The sequence below is a fragment of the Heterocephalus glaber genome, unplaced genomic scaffold, assembly GCF_053883595.1.
Source record: "Heterocephalus glaber isolate CG9 unplaced genomic scaffold, H.glaber_assembly_v1.0 deba00000331, whole genome shotgun sequence".
NCBI lineage: Eukaryota > Metazoa > Chordata > Mammalia > Rodentia > Bathyergidae > Heterocephalus > Heterocephalus glaber.
Window position 1 is genome coordinate 1,309,723 of NW_028258142.1, and position 13,964 is coordinate 1,323,686.

The window sequence follows — 13,964 nt, forward strand, 5'->3', positions numbered from 1 at the left end:
AGATACTTAAAATATGTTCTGAAGTAAAGTATAGCTCAATGGTGACACACCTGCCTAGCATGAACAAGGCCTTGGGTTCAATCTCCAATACTGGGGGGCGGAGAGGGGGATATGATGGTATGCGTGTATACTGTTTCCAAATGCAATAAAAAAAATAAGAAAACATTTTTCCAGTTTACTTCTGTAAAAATGTATTTGAGAATTACAATACAAAATGCTGTAAATATAAATATAAAAATGTTGTAAATTTTACAACAAACCACAAGATAGTACATGAGGATGTTACCATCAATGTCATTCAAAAAATAGGTTACTGTGAAACATTAGAAACTAAAGAAATAAACAGCAAATATTCTTGACCAGAAAAATTTTTTTAACTATACTCAATAAGCCTAAACAGATACCTCTTTTTATACATTAAATTTTTAGACATTAAATTTTACTTTTCAAATATCTGCATAAAAACAATCACCCATGAAGCAATGTACACAGGTGAAAGACCACTGGTTTGAAAGAATAACCTAGGGTGAAGTATCAGCACTTCTGTATCATTTGCTGTGATTTATCCAAGTTATTTAGCATGAGCCTCAGGTTTCTCCTCTGTGACTTGGCGATATGATACCAACCTACCTTGGACGATAGTGACTGTTAAGTATTATGGATGTTACCTGACACACAAGAAAGTCAGATATAGCTACCATTAGCCTCATCCACATGTAAAACTTCTACTTCCTAGATCACCAACAATAACAATTGATTTTTTAAAAAAGATTTCTATTTATATTTGAAATAAAATTACTGAAAACTATTTTTAAAGTACTGTAAGTTGAAGTACTTCAGGAGTATAAAAAGCATATGTAATATATCTTCAACATTTTAGGTGGAATCGTCATAAAAATACAATTCCTGTATTTTAATGTGAATAATTCAGTGACATTTACTATATCCACATTGCTGTACAACCAATGCTATGAAGTTCCAAAATAGTCTCATCACCATCTACAAGTAACTGCTCCCTGTTCTTTTTTTTCAGCGAGCCATAGCAACCACTAATCTGCATGCTACCTCCATTAACTTACCTATTCAGCCTATTTCACATCAATGAAATACAATATGTAACATTTTGATTCTAGCTTCTTTCACATAGCATAATGTATTCAAGCTTCAGCCATGTTGTAGCATGTATCAAACTTTCATTACTTTCATGCCTGAATAACATTCCATCAGAAGAATAGAAGAATATAACAATTTGTTTATTCATTCATCCACTGAGAACATCTAGGCTGTTATCAACTTTTGGCTGTTGTAAACAATGCTATGGTGAACATGAACAAAAGTAGTTGGGTCCTTGCTTAAAATATGTTTAACTATGTGAGAACCTACAAAAATGTTTTCCATAGCTACTGAAACATTTTACAGTCCCACAAGCAAAGTATCAGGATTCTAATTGCTCTAGATTCTGTCCAACACTTAATTTACAATTTTTTAATGACAGCCAACCTAGTAGTATGTGGTAACATCTCACTGTGGTTTGGGTGGACATTTCCCTAGGAACTAATGATGTCTCTTGAGCATGGTTTCATGTGCTTCTTAGCCATCTCTTCTCTATCTTCTTTGGAGAAATGTCTACTCAGATTCATTTACCCATTTTTAAATTGTTTTTCTTTTGTTGTTGAATTTAAAGATGTTTTTACATATTCTGTATACTGGGCCCTTATCAAATATATGATTTATAAATGTTTCCTCCCATTCTGTTAAGTCACCTTTTCACTTTTTTGATAATGTCCTTAAATGTACAAAAAGCTCATCTTTTGGGGGGGGTAATGGGAATCGAACTCGGGACCTTGCACACTTGCGAGGCAGGCAGCGGCACCACTGAGCTAAATCCCCAGCCCAAAATTTCCTTTTTTTTTTTTTTTTTGGTACCGGGGATCAAACTCAGGACCTTGGGCTTTCGAGGCAGGTGGCAGCACTGAGCTAACTCCCTGGCCCTAAACTCATCTATTTTTATCTGGGAATGTTTTACCATATATATGATTCTTAGCAAACATCTTTTTTTTCTTTCATCATTTTAAAACACAGTCTCATTCCCTTCAGAACTTTATGGTCTCTGTGATCTTACTGAATACACTTGGATGTGACTAATCACTTTTCTCTTTCTGCTTTCAGTATGTTCTCTTGGTCTTCAACAGTCTGATTATGGGTCTCGGTACAAATATCTTTCTATATGTCCTTCTTGGGGCTCAGTGAACTTCCTGAATACATCCACATGTGTCTAGCCATATTCCTTCCTTTTCTTTTGCCCTTCATGGGATTCCTATTATGCTATACATTGGTACACTTTGTACTGTTCCACAGGTCTGTGAAGAGCTGCTCATTTCTTTCATTTGTTTTCCTCCTTAATCTGGATATTTCAACTAATCTAGAGGCTCAAGTTCACTCTTTCTTCAGCCTGCTCAAATCAGTCACTAAAATCTCCATGAGGTTTTTGTCATTTACTATACTTTCCAGCTCCAGAATTCATTTCAGTCCTTTTCACAATTTCTATACCTTTACTAACGTTGTCTACTTGATCATATATCACTCTCCTAACATCTTTTAGCAATTTTGTCATGGCTTCTTTTAGCTTCTTGAGTGTAAGTTAAGATAGTGGAAGCTCCTTGGATATATTTAAGACGGTTGACTTAAATCCCTTGTCTGTTAAGTCCAAAGTCTGGGATTCCTTGGAGATGATCTCTATTAAATTCTTATGAGTATTTTTTTTTGCATGCTTCATTGTTCATGGAAAACTAGACAACTCAGTAATTCTGAAAATCCAATATTTAAGATATTTTTTCCCTCTTCTGGGTTGATTTTATTGTTTTCTTTATGCTGTAGATGGGTCTGTCTAGTGATTTTTCAAAGCAATACTTGTAAAGTGTGTATTCTTTGTCATGTGTAGTTTCTGAAGTCTCTCTTCCATTAACTTATACTTTTGGTTTTGTTTGTTTTGTTTTTTCGTGGGTTTTTTTGGTACCAGGGAATGGTACTTGCAGGAATGGATTATTCATGGACAGACACACGCCCACATCAGAACCACAAGCATCAAAGTGAAGTGAAAATGGGCCAGGGACTTAGCTAAGTGGTTCCGCTGCCTGCCTTGAAGGCGCAGGGTCCCAGGTTCGATCCCTGGTACCAAAAAAAAAGTGAAGTGAAAATGACTCAACGGATCAATAACTGGAAGCATGGAACCTTGCACTTGTGAAGCAGGCAGTGGCACCACTGAGCTAAAAACCCAGCCCAACTTACAGTATTTTTATTAGTGTATTTAATTACACAAAACAGTAGATTTCATTGTGGCATTGTCATACATACACATCAAACAATTTCATTATAGCCACCCCCCTTTAACTCTTCCTCAGTCTCTTACAATTACCTGTTCCCTTTCTCCCTTCTACTTTTCTGTGATTTATCCCACTAGACTGCATTCAGCCAGTGTTTTGACAAAGATTTGTGGGGGGGTGGTCCTTCAGTATTTTGAGATTGGCTCTGTACTCCAGCCCTCCTTCAGGACCTAGCAAACAGCTGAGGATGTTTATAACTCTGCCTTAGCTTTCATTTCCTACTTGTACTGAATGGAGAGACTCATCAGAGGCCAAAAAATTTCTCAGGTCTTTTCTAATTATTCTTCCAGTTCTCAGCCTGCATGTGGCTCACAAACTCTCCAGGATACACATGAACATCTGAATACCCAAATTTCCCAAAAATATTTTTTCCCTCCAGCTTTTTTTGTCTGAAGTTTGATACTCTGGTGGAGGGCTTAACTCTAAACTTTTGTCCCAAGCTACTGTGGTTATTCCATAACCTGGCATTCAGTTGAGAAATGCTTGCTGTTGCTTTTCTGCTTTCCTGTGCTGAACTAACCCTAAGTTAGGCAAACAAAACTTAGGTAAACAATAGACCAACACTGTGGACTGGTTAAACAGAAAAACACCATCCTTTTAAATAATTTCTGCTCTGCAAAGACACTGCTATCTTCAAGATTTGCCGAAGAAGGACTGAGACAAGAACAACCTTACAGAAAAAAACAAATAGCTTTCTACTATTTGCTGTTACAGTAGCTGAGTTGCCTTTTCCTGGATTCAGCAATCACACAGGTACTGTAAACCTGTCTGCATTACAGGGTTCTGACAAAGTTGGTTCTGATACTACTTGGCTTGTTATTGGTGTTGTTGTTTCTACAGATGGATGGGCACGTGGAGCTGCCTATCCTGCTTTTTGTACTGACATCAACACTCTACCTGTCAACGGTACGATTAATACACAAGAAGCAGATCTCTGCTGAGCTCAAACACCTGTGGTAAAATAATTTTTGAAAGAAACTAGGATTTATACTATACACTTCAAAAGACAGTGCAAAGTTACACCTAATTTAACCATTTACAAATTCTTTTCTCCAAAACTAAAGCTTATCTATTTCTCTAAGACTTATCTTTTATCTACCATGCCAACATTTCAAGCATTAAAGGTTCAGCATCAAAGCTCTTTAATACTTCTTCAATTCGATGGAGAAAGAGCAGTCTTTTAAACAAATGGTACTGATGAATTGATATTCGTGGAGAAAAATGTGGACCCATATTTCAAACCATATAAAAAAGTACTATGGGAAAATGAATCATATACCTAAATGTAAGAGCTAAAACTATAAACCTCCTAGAAAAACAAATAGAAGTCATTGTAAACTTAGGATGGCAATTGTTTCTTTGATAAAACACCAAAAGTACAAGCAACATCAATAACAAATACAGATATATAAATATGCAGCAAAAAAGTGAAAATATAGCCCACAGAATAGGAGAAAATATGCATGGTCACTTTTCTATTGTCCCAGTGACTATTTGTAATAACTTCGTCCATTCGTTTCCTAGTATACTGCTTTATTTTTTATATTATGGAAAATCAGATAGACAAGCTCTTTAAGAATTTAGGCTAAACAAGCATTAAACTTCTGAACAAAGGAAGGAGCAATGTGGATGTAACCATTATCTTATTAGATCACAACATTTATTTCAGGCCATCACAGCCCTTTTATTGAAGTATAATTAACACCATGATGTAGATGTCTGATCTTTATAAATATGTTAAAAATATAATACTAAGATTTTAGATGAAGTGATACTATACATCACAGAAAGTGTGTGTATATATATATGTTTTCACATGTGTCTAAGTATTGCAATAGAGCACATTATATAATTGTAGTGTATGCATATGTATTTATGCACACATTTGTATGTACATATAAAAATATAAACACATACATATACATCATACACACACATCCAAGTATCTAGAAAATGAATAAATATCTACCCCAGAATTGCATGTATTAGGTAATGTAAGAAAATTGGATAGCATATTATCATATACAGCTATTTTCAAGAACAGAAATTAGAATGTTTTACTATGTTAATTCTAAAATAATTGCATTATACAAATGCTAAGTACAATTAAAAATGTCTTGCTAACCTCTTACTGTAAGCTTGCTATAAAGTTGTGAATTCACTTCTTTATCTCGCTGAAAACGCCGAAATTCATCAATTGCTTCACGTGTGATAGTAACTGCCAGAACAAATCCCTATAAAACAAAATAAAATAAGGTATTTTAGAAAACAGAATTTTAACAAATACTCATGGGAAAATTATTTAGTTTTACTTTTTTCCTTCAATTTATATTATTCTCTAAAACAAAATGAAACACGAAAAGAAACAATAAAACACCACAAATGAAAATAATACAGAGTAAGATTTACAACCTTTAAAATTAAAATAACCAAGAAAAAATTTGAAATTCTATCAGACCTACTTTAAACATTAACAAATATTTAGTAAACTTTATGAAAACCTATGAGTTATATTTAGAACGCTCAGGCATTCAAATACCAAATTAACAATGACCACATGGAACTCTTAAAGAATTCCAGTATTTAAATCTTTTTGCTAGAATTAAAGAATTGAGGAACATAAAACTATGCCGAGGTATGATGTTCACAGTGATTAATTTTCTTACATAATACATTCTACAAACAACTGCACTGGAGAGTATAGTGCACTTTCATCTTTGCTTTTGAAGTAAAAATCTGAAGAGATGAATTAGGTGCTACCAAATTAAAACTTCTACATATTTGTAACCTATTTGAAACCTGTTGCATCATGGCTCTTTTAAAGGATACATACATATTTCCTGACATGCTGCAAGAATATTCTTCAAGTCAATCTCTCCATGATTAAATAAAGCAATCTTGACCGCTCCCAGGACTGAGGAGCAGAGCCGCCCCCAGAACTGAGGAGGAGCCTTCCTGGCCACTGTATCACCACCCCCAGTGCCAAGGAGGTTAGCACCAGCCGCACACACACACCCTACCCTGTTGAAATGAGAAGACACAGAAACAAGTCTCAAAACCAGACTCTCAGATCACCTGCAACCCCAAAGGGAAACAAGATGGAACAATCTGATACTCAACCACCTGGACTCCCTGAACTGGCAACAAAAGAGGATCTGGAAAAAATGAAATCAGAAATAATTTCACAGTCAACAGCAGAGATTGTGCCCATACTGCAAGACATGATTAATAAATCTAGAGAGAACACAGATAAAAAATAGAGGAGCTGAGGTACATGAAAGGAATCCATTAAAGAGATACAAACAGATTTCCAGGAGATTAAAAACTCCATAGAAAGTTTACGCAGCAGAATGAACCAATGTGAGGACTTAACTCCCTATTCCTTTTCTTTAACTCTAGCATCTGTGCAATAGTATTTACTTATTTCTTCCTCTTTTCAAATGCTTCCTTTCAAGTTTTTTTTCCTAAATTTCACTCTTCCTCAGACATTCCCATCTTATCTCATATCAACCTTTTGTAAACCTTCTATTTATAGACAGTCTTCATTTAGAACCACATTCTGTTTCTGCAGCTAGGTTATTACATTAATTGGTCACTAAATGAGGAACTGTATATAGTATGTATATTATAATATTCAGAACAAATAAATGGTCAAAGGAAATGCCAACTTGATGACTTTGTTTTTACTGGCATAACGCTTACATGCAGTATGGTAATGAGAACAAAAAACTGCACTACTATACAGTACAATCAGCAAAAATTATAGTACTGTACAAACAAGGTATGCTGTACCAATAAAGACAATGAGGCTCTATAAGCAAGATGTACAAAACTGTACAAAAATAAAGAGAGGTCATAAATCCAAGTGGTGGGTCTTAAGTCTGAAGAGCACTCCTCAGTTGTAAGTCTGAACAGTCATCAAACAGGTAGGTCCTTATCAAGGAATATCTGCATTCTGTTCCTTTTGTTCCTCTTCATCTTTCCTGGTTCCTTGTTCTCCCTTGCCTCTTCCCCATCTTGTATGTGCACAAATAAATCAACAGATTCTGACAGCCTTGCAGCATCCCTAAATCCCTATTTACACTTTCCTCCTACATCCCCACCCTGTATTCACAAATATCTTCTTAAAACCATCAATATTAATCCTTCACTCCAAAATAAAAGACCTCTAACAGACTGACCCCAAATCTCTTTTTGTTACCTACTATTATTACTACTATCTACAGCTCATCTTACTTACACTCCTCTTTCACTCATCCTCCATCTTTGCCCTCCCTTCTTCCACATGGTAGACTAACCTCTAAATAACAAAACAGCAGATGTTGGAAAGGTTATTGGTAAAGGAAGAAATTATAAAGGTTTAACATGTTCACAACAAAATCATAATTCATGTCTCGCTGCCAGGTGGCTCTGATTTGAATTCTATTGTCTGATGTTAAATAGCTAACCACCAGTGGTTCAAGTTGCCAGATGGGACAGTCATGCATGTAGCACCAGTGGTTCATGCCAGCAGTAACATGTTAACTCATATACATGAGGTTCTACCAGATCTGTTCCCTATTATAACCAACAATAATTCTCTTCTCCCATAACATAATGGGTTCCAAACCATTTTAATAGCATAAGAGGTGAACAGTACCTGTGAACAACAAAGTTGTAACATACTGATGGAAGGAAGAAGCCAACTAAAAAGATCATATTAACTACAGTCTCTCCTCACTCTACTGGACCTCAACACTCAGCACAAAAAGAATATAAAGATATACTTACATATATCATATATACACATACACACAAGAACATGGGCGAAAAAAGCAACAAGAGGCCCCCACAGTCTCCCAACTCTCCCAAGGCAGAACTAGGGAGCACAGATAGACAAGAAAGCAAACACCAATAGTGGAGCTTTGTGAAATGATGAAAGAAGAGGTAAAGAAACCTGGAAAGTTCAAAGATGACATAACCCAAAAGCTCATGGAATTATCATACAAAATGATCAATGTAGATATGCGAGAAACAAAAACTTGGAAGAGCTGAACAAAATGGTCCAAAACATGAATGACAAATTCACCTAGGATATAGAGACCTCAAAAAGGTATGAGACAAAAATACTAGGTACAAAAAAAGTATATAAAATTCATAAATTGTAGAAATGACCAATGTTTAGACAGGGTTTCTGAAATCAAGGACAAAATGGTAAATTGCAATGAATTACTGAGAGAAGCCTTAAACATGGTAAGAGAACAAAAAAATTCAACAGCTACTAGACAACACTAATAAGACCAACCTAAAGCTAACCGGAGTTAGAGAGAAATTAGAAGATAGCACACAAGGAATAATGAATTTGCTCACAGAAATCATAATAGAAAACTTCCCAAGTAAGAGGAAAGAATGCAACATACAAGTAAGGAAGGCTTACAGAACACCAGGTATGAAGAAAAAAAGAAACTCCCTGTACCACAATATAATTAAAATGGCAGATGTCCAACAAAAGAACAGAATTTCAATGGTTGTCAGAGAAAAGCAAAAGAAACCACATATAAAGATAAATCCAATAGAATTACAGTAGACATCTCAATACAAACCTTAAAGGCCAGAAGAGACTGAAATCAAGTATTTCATGCCCTAAAAGGAAATAACTTCCAATCTAGATTAACATAGCTAGCAAAACTTTCTTTGAAAAATAATACATTCCAGAAAAAAGAAAAACTCAAGAAATTTATACATACCAAACCAGCACTCCAAAAAACACTTATATCCTAGCCAGGGATTTAGCTCAGTGGTGCAGCCTGGCACCTGCCTTGCAAGCACAAGGCCCCAAGTTTGATCCCTGGCACACACAAAAAAAGAATATCCTAGACCAGTGGTGGTGAACCTGTGACACGTGTGCTGCAGTGGGCTGTCTGTAACATTGAAAGTTCTAAAAGGTTCATCATCACTGTCCTGGACAGCAAGGATGAAGCCAACAAAGCCATAAATCCAGATAGCATGAATATATCAAGCAAGGCAAATAGATAAGCCCCCAAAAAGAAAAGAAAAACAAAGAAGTCATCAACAGAGAAAGAGCACAATGATAGGAATTAATACCTTTCAGTAAAAACTTTCAATGTGAATGACCTCAACTCTCCAATTAAAAGACACAGATTGGCAGACTGGATCAAAAAACAATCCAACAGGGCCAGGGATTTAGCTCAGCGGTTCCACCGCCTGCCTCCCAAGCGCAAGGTCCTGAGTTCGATCCCTGGTACCAAAAAACCAAAAACAATCCAACAGTTTGTTGCATTCAAGAAACTCATCCAATCCAGAAAGATAATCATAGAATAAAAATCTAAGAACAAAAACAATATTTCATGCACCAGGACCCCAAAAACAAACAGGGGTAGCAATTTTATTCTCAAAGTAAACTTCAAGCTAAAACATCAGAAGAAACAAAGCAGGTCACTAAATACTAGGTAAGTGAATAATCCACCAAATACTGTAACACATATCTTCATAAAACAAATAGGGGTGGACATAAAAGACCAAATAAACACTAATATATTCATAGCAGGGCACCTTAATACCCCACTTATGCAAAGAGATCAACTAAAGAGAAAAATCAATAAAGAAATATCAGAGCTGAACCAAACCCTTGAACATAGGACTTAATAGTTATTTACAGAGTTTTCTGCCCTACAAGAGAAGAATGCCCTACATTCTTCTCAGCAGTACAAGGAACTTTCTCTAAAATAAAACATATGCTGTAGTCCACAAACCCTGCTTGAACAAATTTAAAAAAATAAAAATCAGGCCGGAGATTTAGCTCAGTGGTTTTGCCGCCTGCTGCCCAAGTGCAAGGACCCAAGTTCGATCCCAGGTACCAAAAAAAAAAAAAAATCACCCAATGTTTACAGTCAGACCATAGTACAATGAAACTAGAAATCAATCACAAAGGAAACCACAGAAAATTTAGAAACACCTAGAAACTTACTAACACACTCTGAAACACCCTATGGGTCATGGGAGAAATTAAACAATTTCTGGGACCAGGGATTTAGCTCAGTGGTTCTGCCGTCTGCCTCACAAGTGCAAGGCCTGAGTTCAATCCCCGGTACCAAAAAAAAAAAAAACAACTTCTAGAAGCAAAAGACAATCCCAGTACAACACACCAAAATTACTGCAATCAATGCTTACATCAGAAAAACAGAAAGAGCTCAAATAACCTAATGAAGAAACTCAAGATACTTGAAAAAAAAACAATTCAAGCCCAAAACAAAATTAAGCAGGGAAATCATAGATCAGTGAAAATTAATGGAATTGAGACTAAAAAAAAAAAAATACAAAGAACCAACAAATAAACACAATACACCTTTAGCAAAACTTACCAAAGAAAGAAAAGATTCATATCGATGCAATTAGAAATGAAAAAGGCAAAATCACAACGGATACTATTATGAAAAATCTTGAAGAAATGGACAGATTCCTAGATGCATATGAATTATTACCATTAAACCAAGAAAGCATAAAAATTTTGAATAATCTAATAATAACCAGTGAAACTGATGCAGGAGCAAAAAACTTACAAACTAAGAAAAGCCCAGGACCTGATGGATTCACTGCTAAATTCTACAAAACCTTTAAAGATGTTATATCACCAACACTTCCAAAATCATTTCTAGAAGCCAGCATCACTCTGATCCCAAAACCACACAAAGAACCAACTAAAAAAGAAAACTACGGGCCAACCTCCTCAATAAACATAGATGCAAAAATCCTCAGTAAGATATTTGTAAAAAGAATGTAACACATCATCAAAAGATCAGACATCATGATCAAATAAGTTTCATCCCAGGGTTGCAAGAACGGTCTGACATACCCAAATCAATAAATCTAATACACTGCACAAACAGAAGACAAAAAACACATGATCATATCAACAGATGCAGAAAATGCTTTTGACAAATCTACTGGCCTATGCTGCATCAAGGGTTCTGTCCCTCTACCGCTTTACTAGTGAAGAATTTCTAGTTGGGGGAGGGACTTGCACAAGCCAGCACAGATTAGCTCAAAAGCAGACCATCCAATTCTGAAGGCTACACATGGTGGGGGAGTCCCCCACGCGGCGCTGCCCACTGTACTCCTCTTCCACAGAGGGAATCATTTCACCCATTGTATGCTTTGCCAGGACTCCTCTGGTCATCTATCCAAAAAAGAACAACTAAAAAGGAAGCAGTACATTTTTCTATTGTCTATGCAAGCTAGAAACTTAAAACTACCAACAAACAGCATAAAACTAAGACAAAACATGTTTAAAATGAAAATGATAAACATTATTGGCCTTTCAAAAACTTTATACTGAATTACCAACCAGAAATTATCTGTATTGCAGTCAAATACTTTAGAACTTTCACCACTGATGGGAGTGTCAAGAGAGTAACTAAACAGAAGCCACAACTCCCAGTTCCATAGCTTAGAAGGGAGACAGGCAGACAGACCTGCAATCCTTAAGACAAAGTGCTAACTAAATGCTCTGAATAGGACACTTTATAACTTCTCCAGCGGAGGGGACCTACAGATGCCAGCAGCTCTCAAGCAGTATAGTGCTTTACACTGCCTACAGAGCTCAAAAGGATTAAGTCATAGAACTTAGTGAAATCTTTTTTTAAAAGTTCAATGATATACAGTGACAACATCATGTTTAAAAATCTGGTCAATTTACTGTATCTATTAACTGTCTCAACTCTTATAACTATATTCTAAATAATGAATAATTTAGCTTAATTTTAAGTCTTTTCTTTTACCAGAGGAGCCCAGTAGGTGTAGAGGTAGCCTATTTTCAACGCAGGTACAAACTGTGAACAGGATACTACCAGAAAATAGAGATTCAAGAAAAACTTGAATTGTTCATACAAAACCTAAAAAGGAAAAGAGAAAATTAACAGAATTCCTTCAAATAAAGATTTTCATATCTCAAGTAAATAATTATATTTAGCAAAATCTATCATGACATTTTCTTCGAACAGTGAAGATCTGATTCATGGTAACTTATAAATTTTGACACTGGCTTTCCAAGGCTATCCCACATATCAAGAAATTTTTTTTTAGATGAACGAAAAAATTTTAAAAAGACTATAAGGCCTTTCTACTACAATCAAAGTATCCTTCCCTAAGAGAGCTTTTTTCCGTGTATTAAATTTTTAGTCTCTACCACCGATAAATTTTTATGTGCACATTAAGCAAATGATAGTATGACCTTCCCAGTGTTAGCAAGTCTATGAATATACAAATGTGTATCTTGATGCCAACTCAGAAACTCTTATAACAGAAAAGTTATATTAATCTTATTTTATAAAATGGTAAAAATTAAATAAGATAGCCATGCTTTGGGCCAGGGATTTAGCTCAGTGGTTCGGCCATCTGCCTCAAAAACACAAGGTCCTGAGTTCAATTCCCAGTACCAAAAAAAAAATAAAAATAAAAATAGAGATAGCCATGCTTCTTACCATAAACATCTTGGCTTTACAAAAATTGACTGAACAAGCCAAACATGCCCAAGTGTAACTATGAGATTAACTCCTGTATTTGTTTCCCTCAAAACACAAAAAAATGATTAATATATGAAAATATGTAACTAAGAGACCAATTTTCAAGAAGACAGCAACCTACATACTATTCTGTGTAGCCCTTCAGTAGTTGACATTTAAAACTACTTTCAAATATAAAATAAATTCTATCACTCAAGAAAATTTTAGGAATGGGAAAGATGGAATGTTTTTATATTTTTAAATTGAAGTAGAATTATCATTAAGAATAAACACTCAAAATCTGGCATATTAATAGACCTCTATTTACAATACCTCAAATTATTAATTTAAATTAAAAATTAGAACAAACCTTATGTTTATAGATGAGAATAATTCAAATAGTACATTACTATTACAATCACACTTGCAAATCTGCCACTTGCAAAACAAAATCTCCCTGAATGCCATTTCTTATGCAAGGTGGAAGGCACAGCAACTCCAAGAGCAGAGCAACGGGTTAAGGACTTACTGTTGGCTTAAAGAGCTTGGAACTACTATTAGTATAAAATGAAGTTATCTGCATCATCACACAGTTGTATTTGTGACCAAAAAAAATCAGTTACACTGGTAATACTTTTATATTTATAATCATGTTCAATTGCTGTCTAAAATGGTTTTGAATTATTTCATAAATTAATCACAGCAGGAAAGAAAGCTCTCTTTTCCCCAGCAGTTTCTTTAAAATCTCATTATAAATTATATCTATTAGCAATTCAGAGATTGCCATTTGTGCTAAAAATGGCATAGAATTCCTACTGTGCAATTACCAAGTGTTTCTAAAATACATTTTAGATGAAAAGACTAATTTCAGAAAGAATCTAAGAAAAAAATCATTCACACGGTAACCATTGTACACATCTATCAACAGTTATTCTTAGGATACAGCCAATCTGGGAAGCCTGTGTGAATTTATACTGATTAAAGTTAAAGTGCACTATTTTAAAACTACAGTAACCAATACTTTACTGTCTACCATTAGTTTCGTGTGTTTTCATAAAGAAGTACATCGGATATGAAGCAC

General features: G+C 35.1%; 1 protein-coding gene across 8 annotated transcripts in view; it reads right to left on the minus strand.

Annotated features, from left to right (window-relative positions):
* The window catches only part of Atp9b (ATPase phospholipid transporting 9B), a 305,926-nt gene that overhangs the window by 263,297 nt on the left and 28,665 nt on the right, over positions 1-13,964 (minus strand). For all 8 annotated transcript variants that reach the window (XM_087188815.1, XM_087188837.1, XM_087188832.1 and 5 more), the window contains exons 4-5: positions 12,161-12,274; positions 5,509-5,617 (exon numbers count right to left, since the gene is read on the minus strand). In XM_087188815.1, the coding sequence (XP_087044941.1) occupies positions 5,509-5,617; positions 12,161-12,274 (223 nt within the window). The remainder of the gene's footprint in view (positions 1-5,508; positions 5,618-12,160; positions 12,275-13,964) is intronic.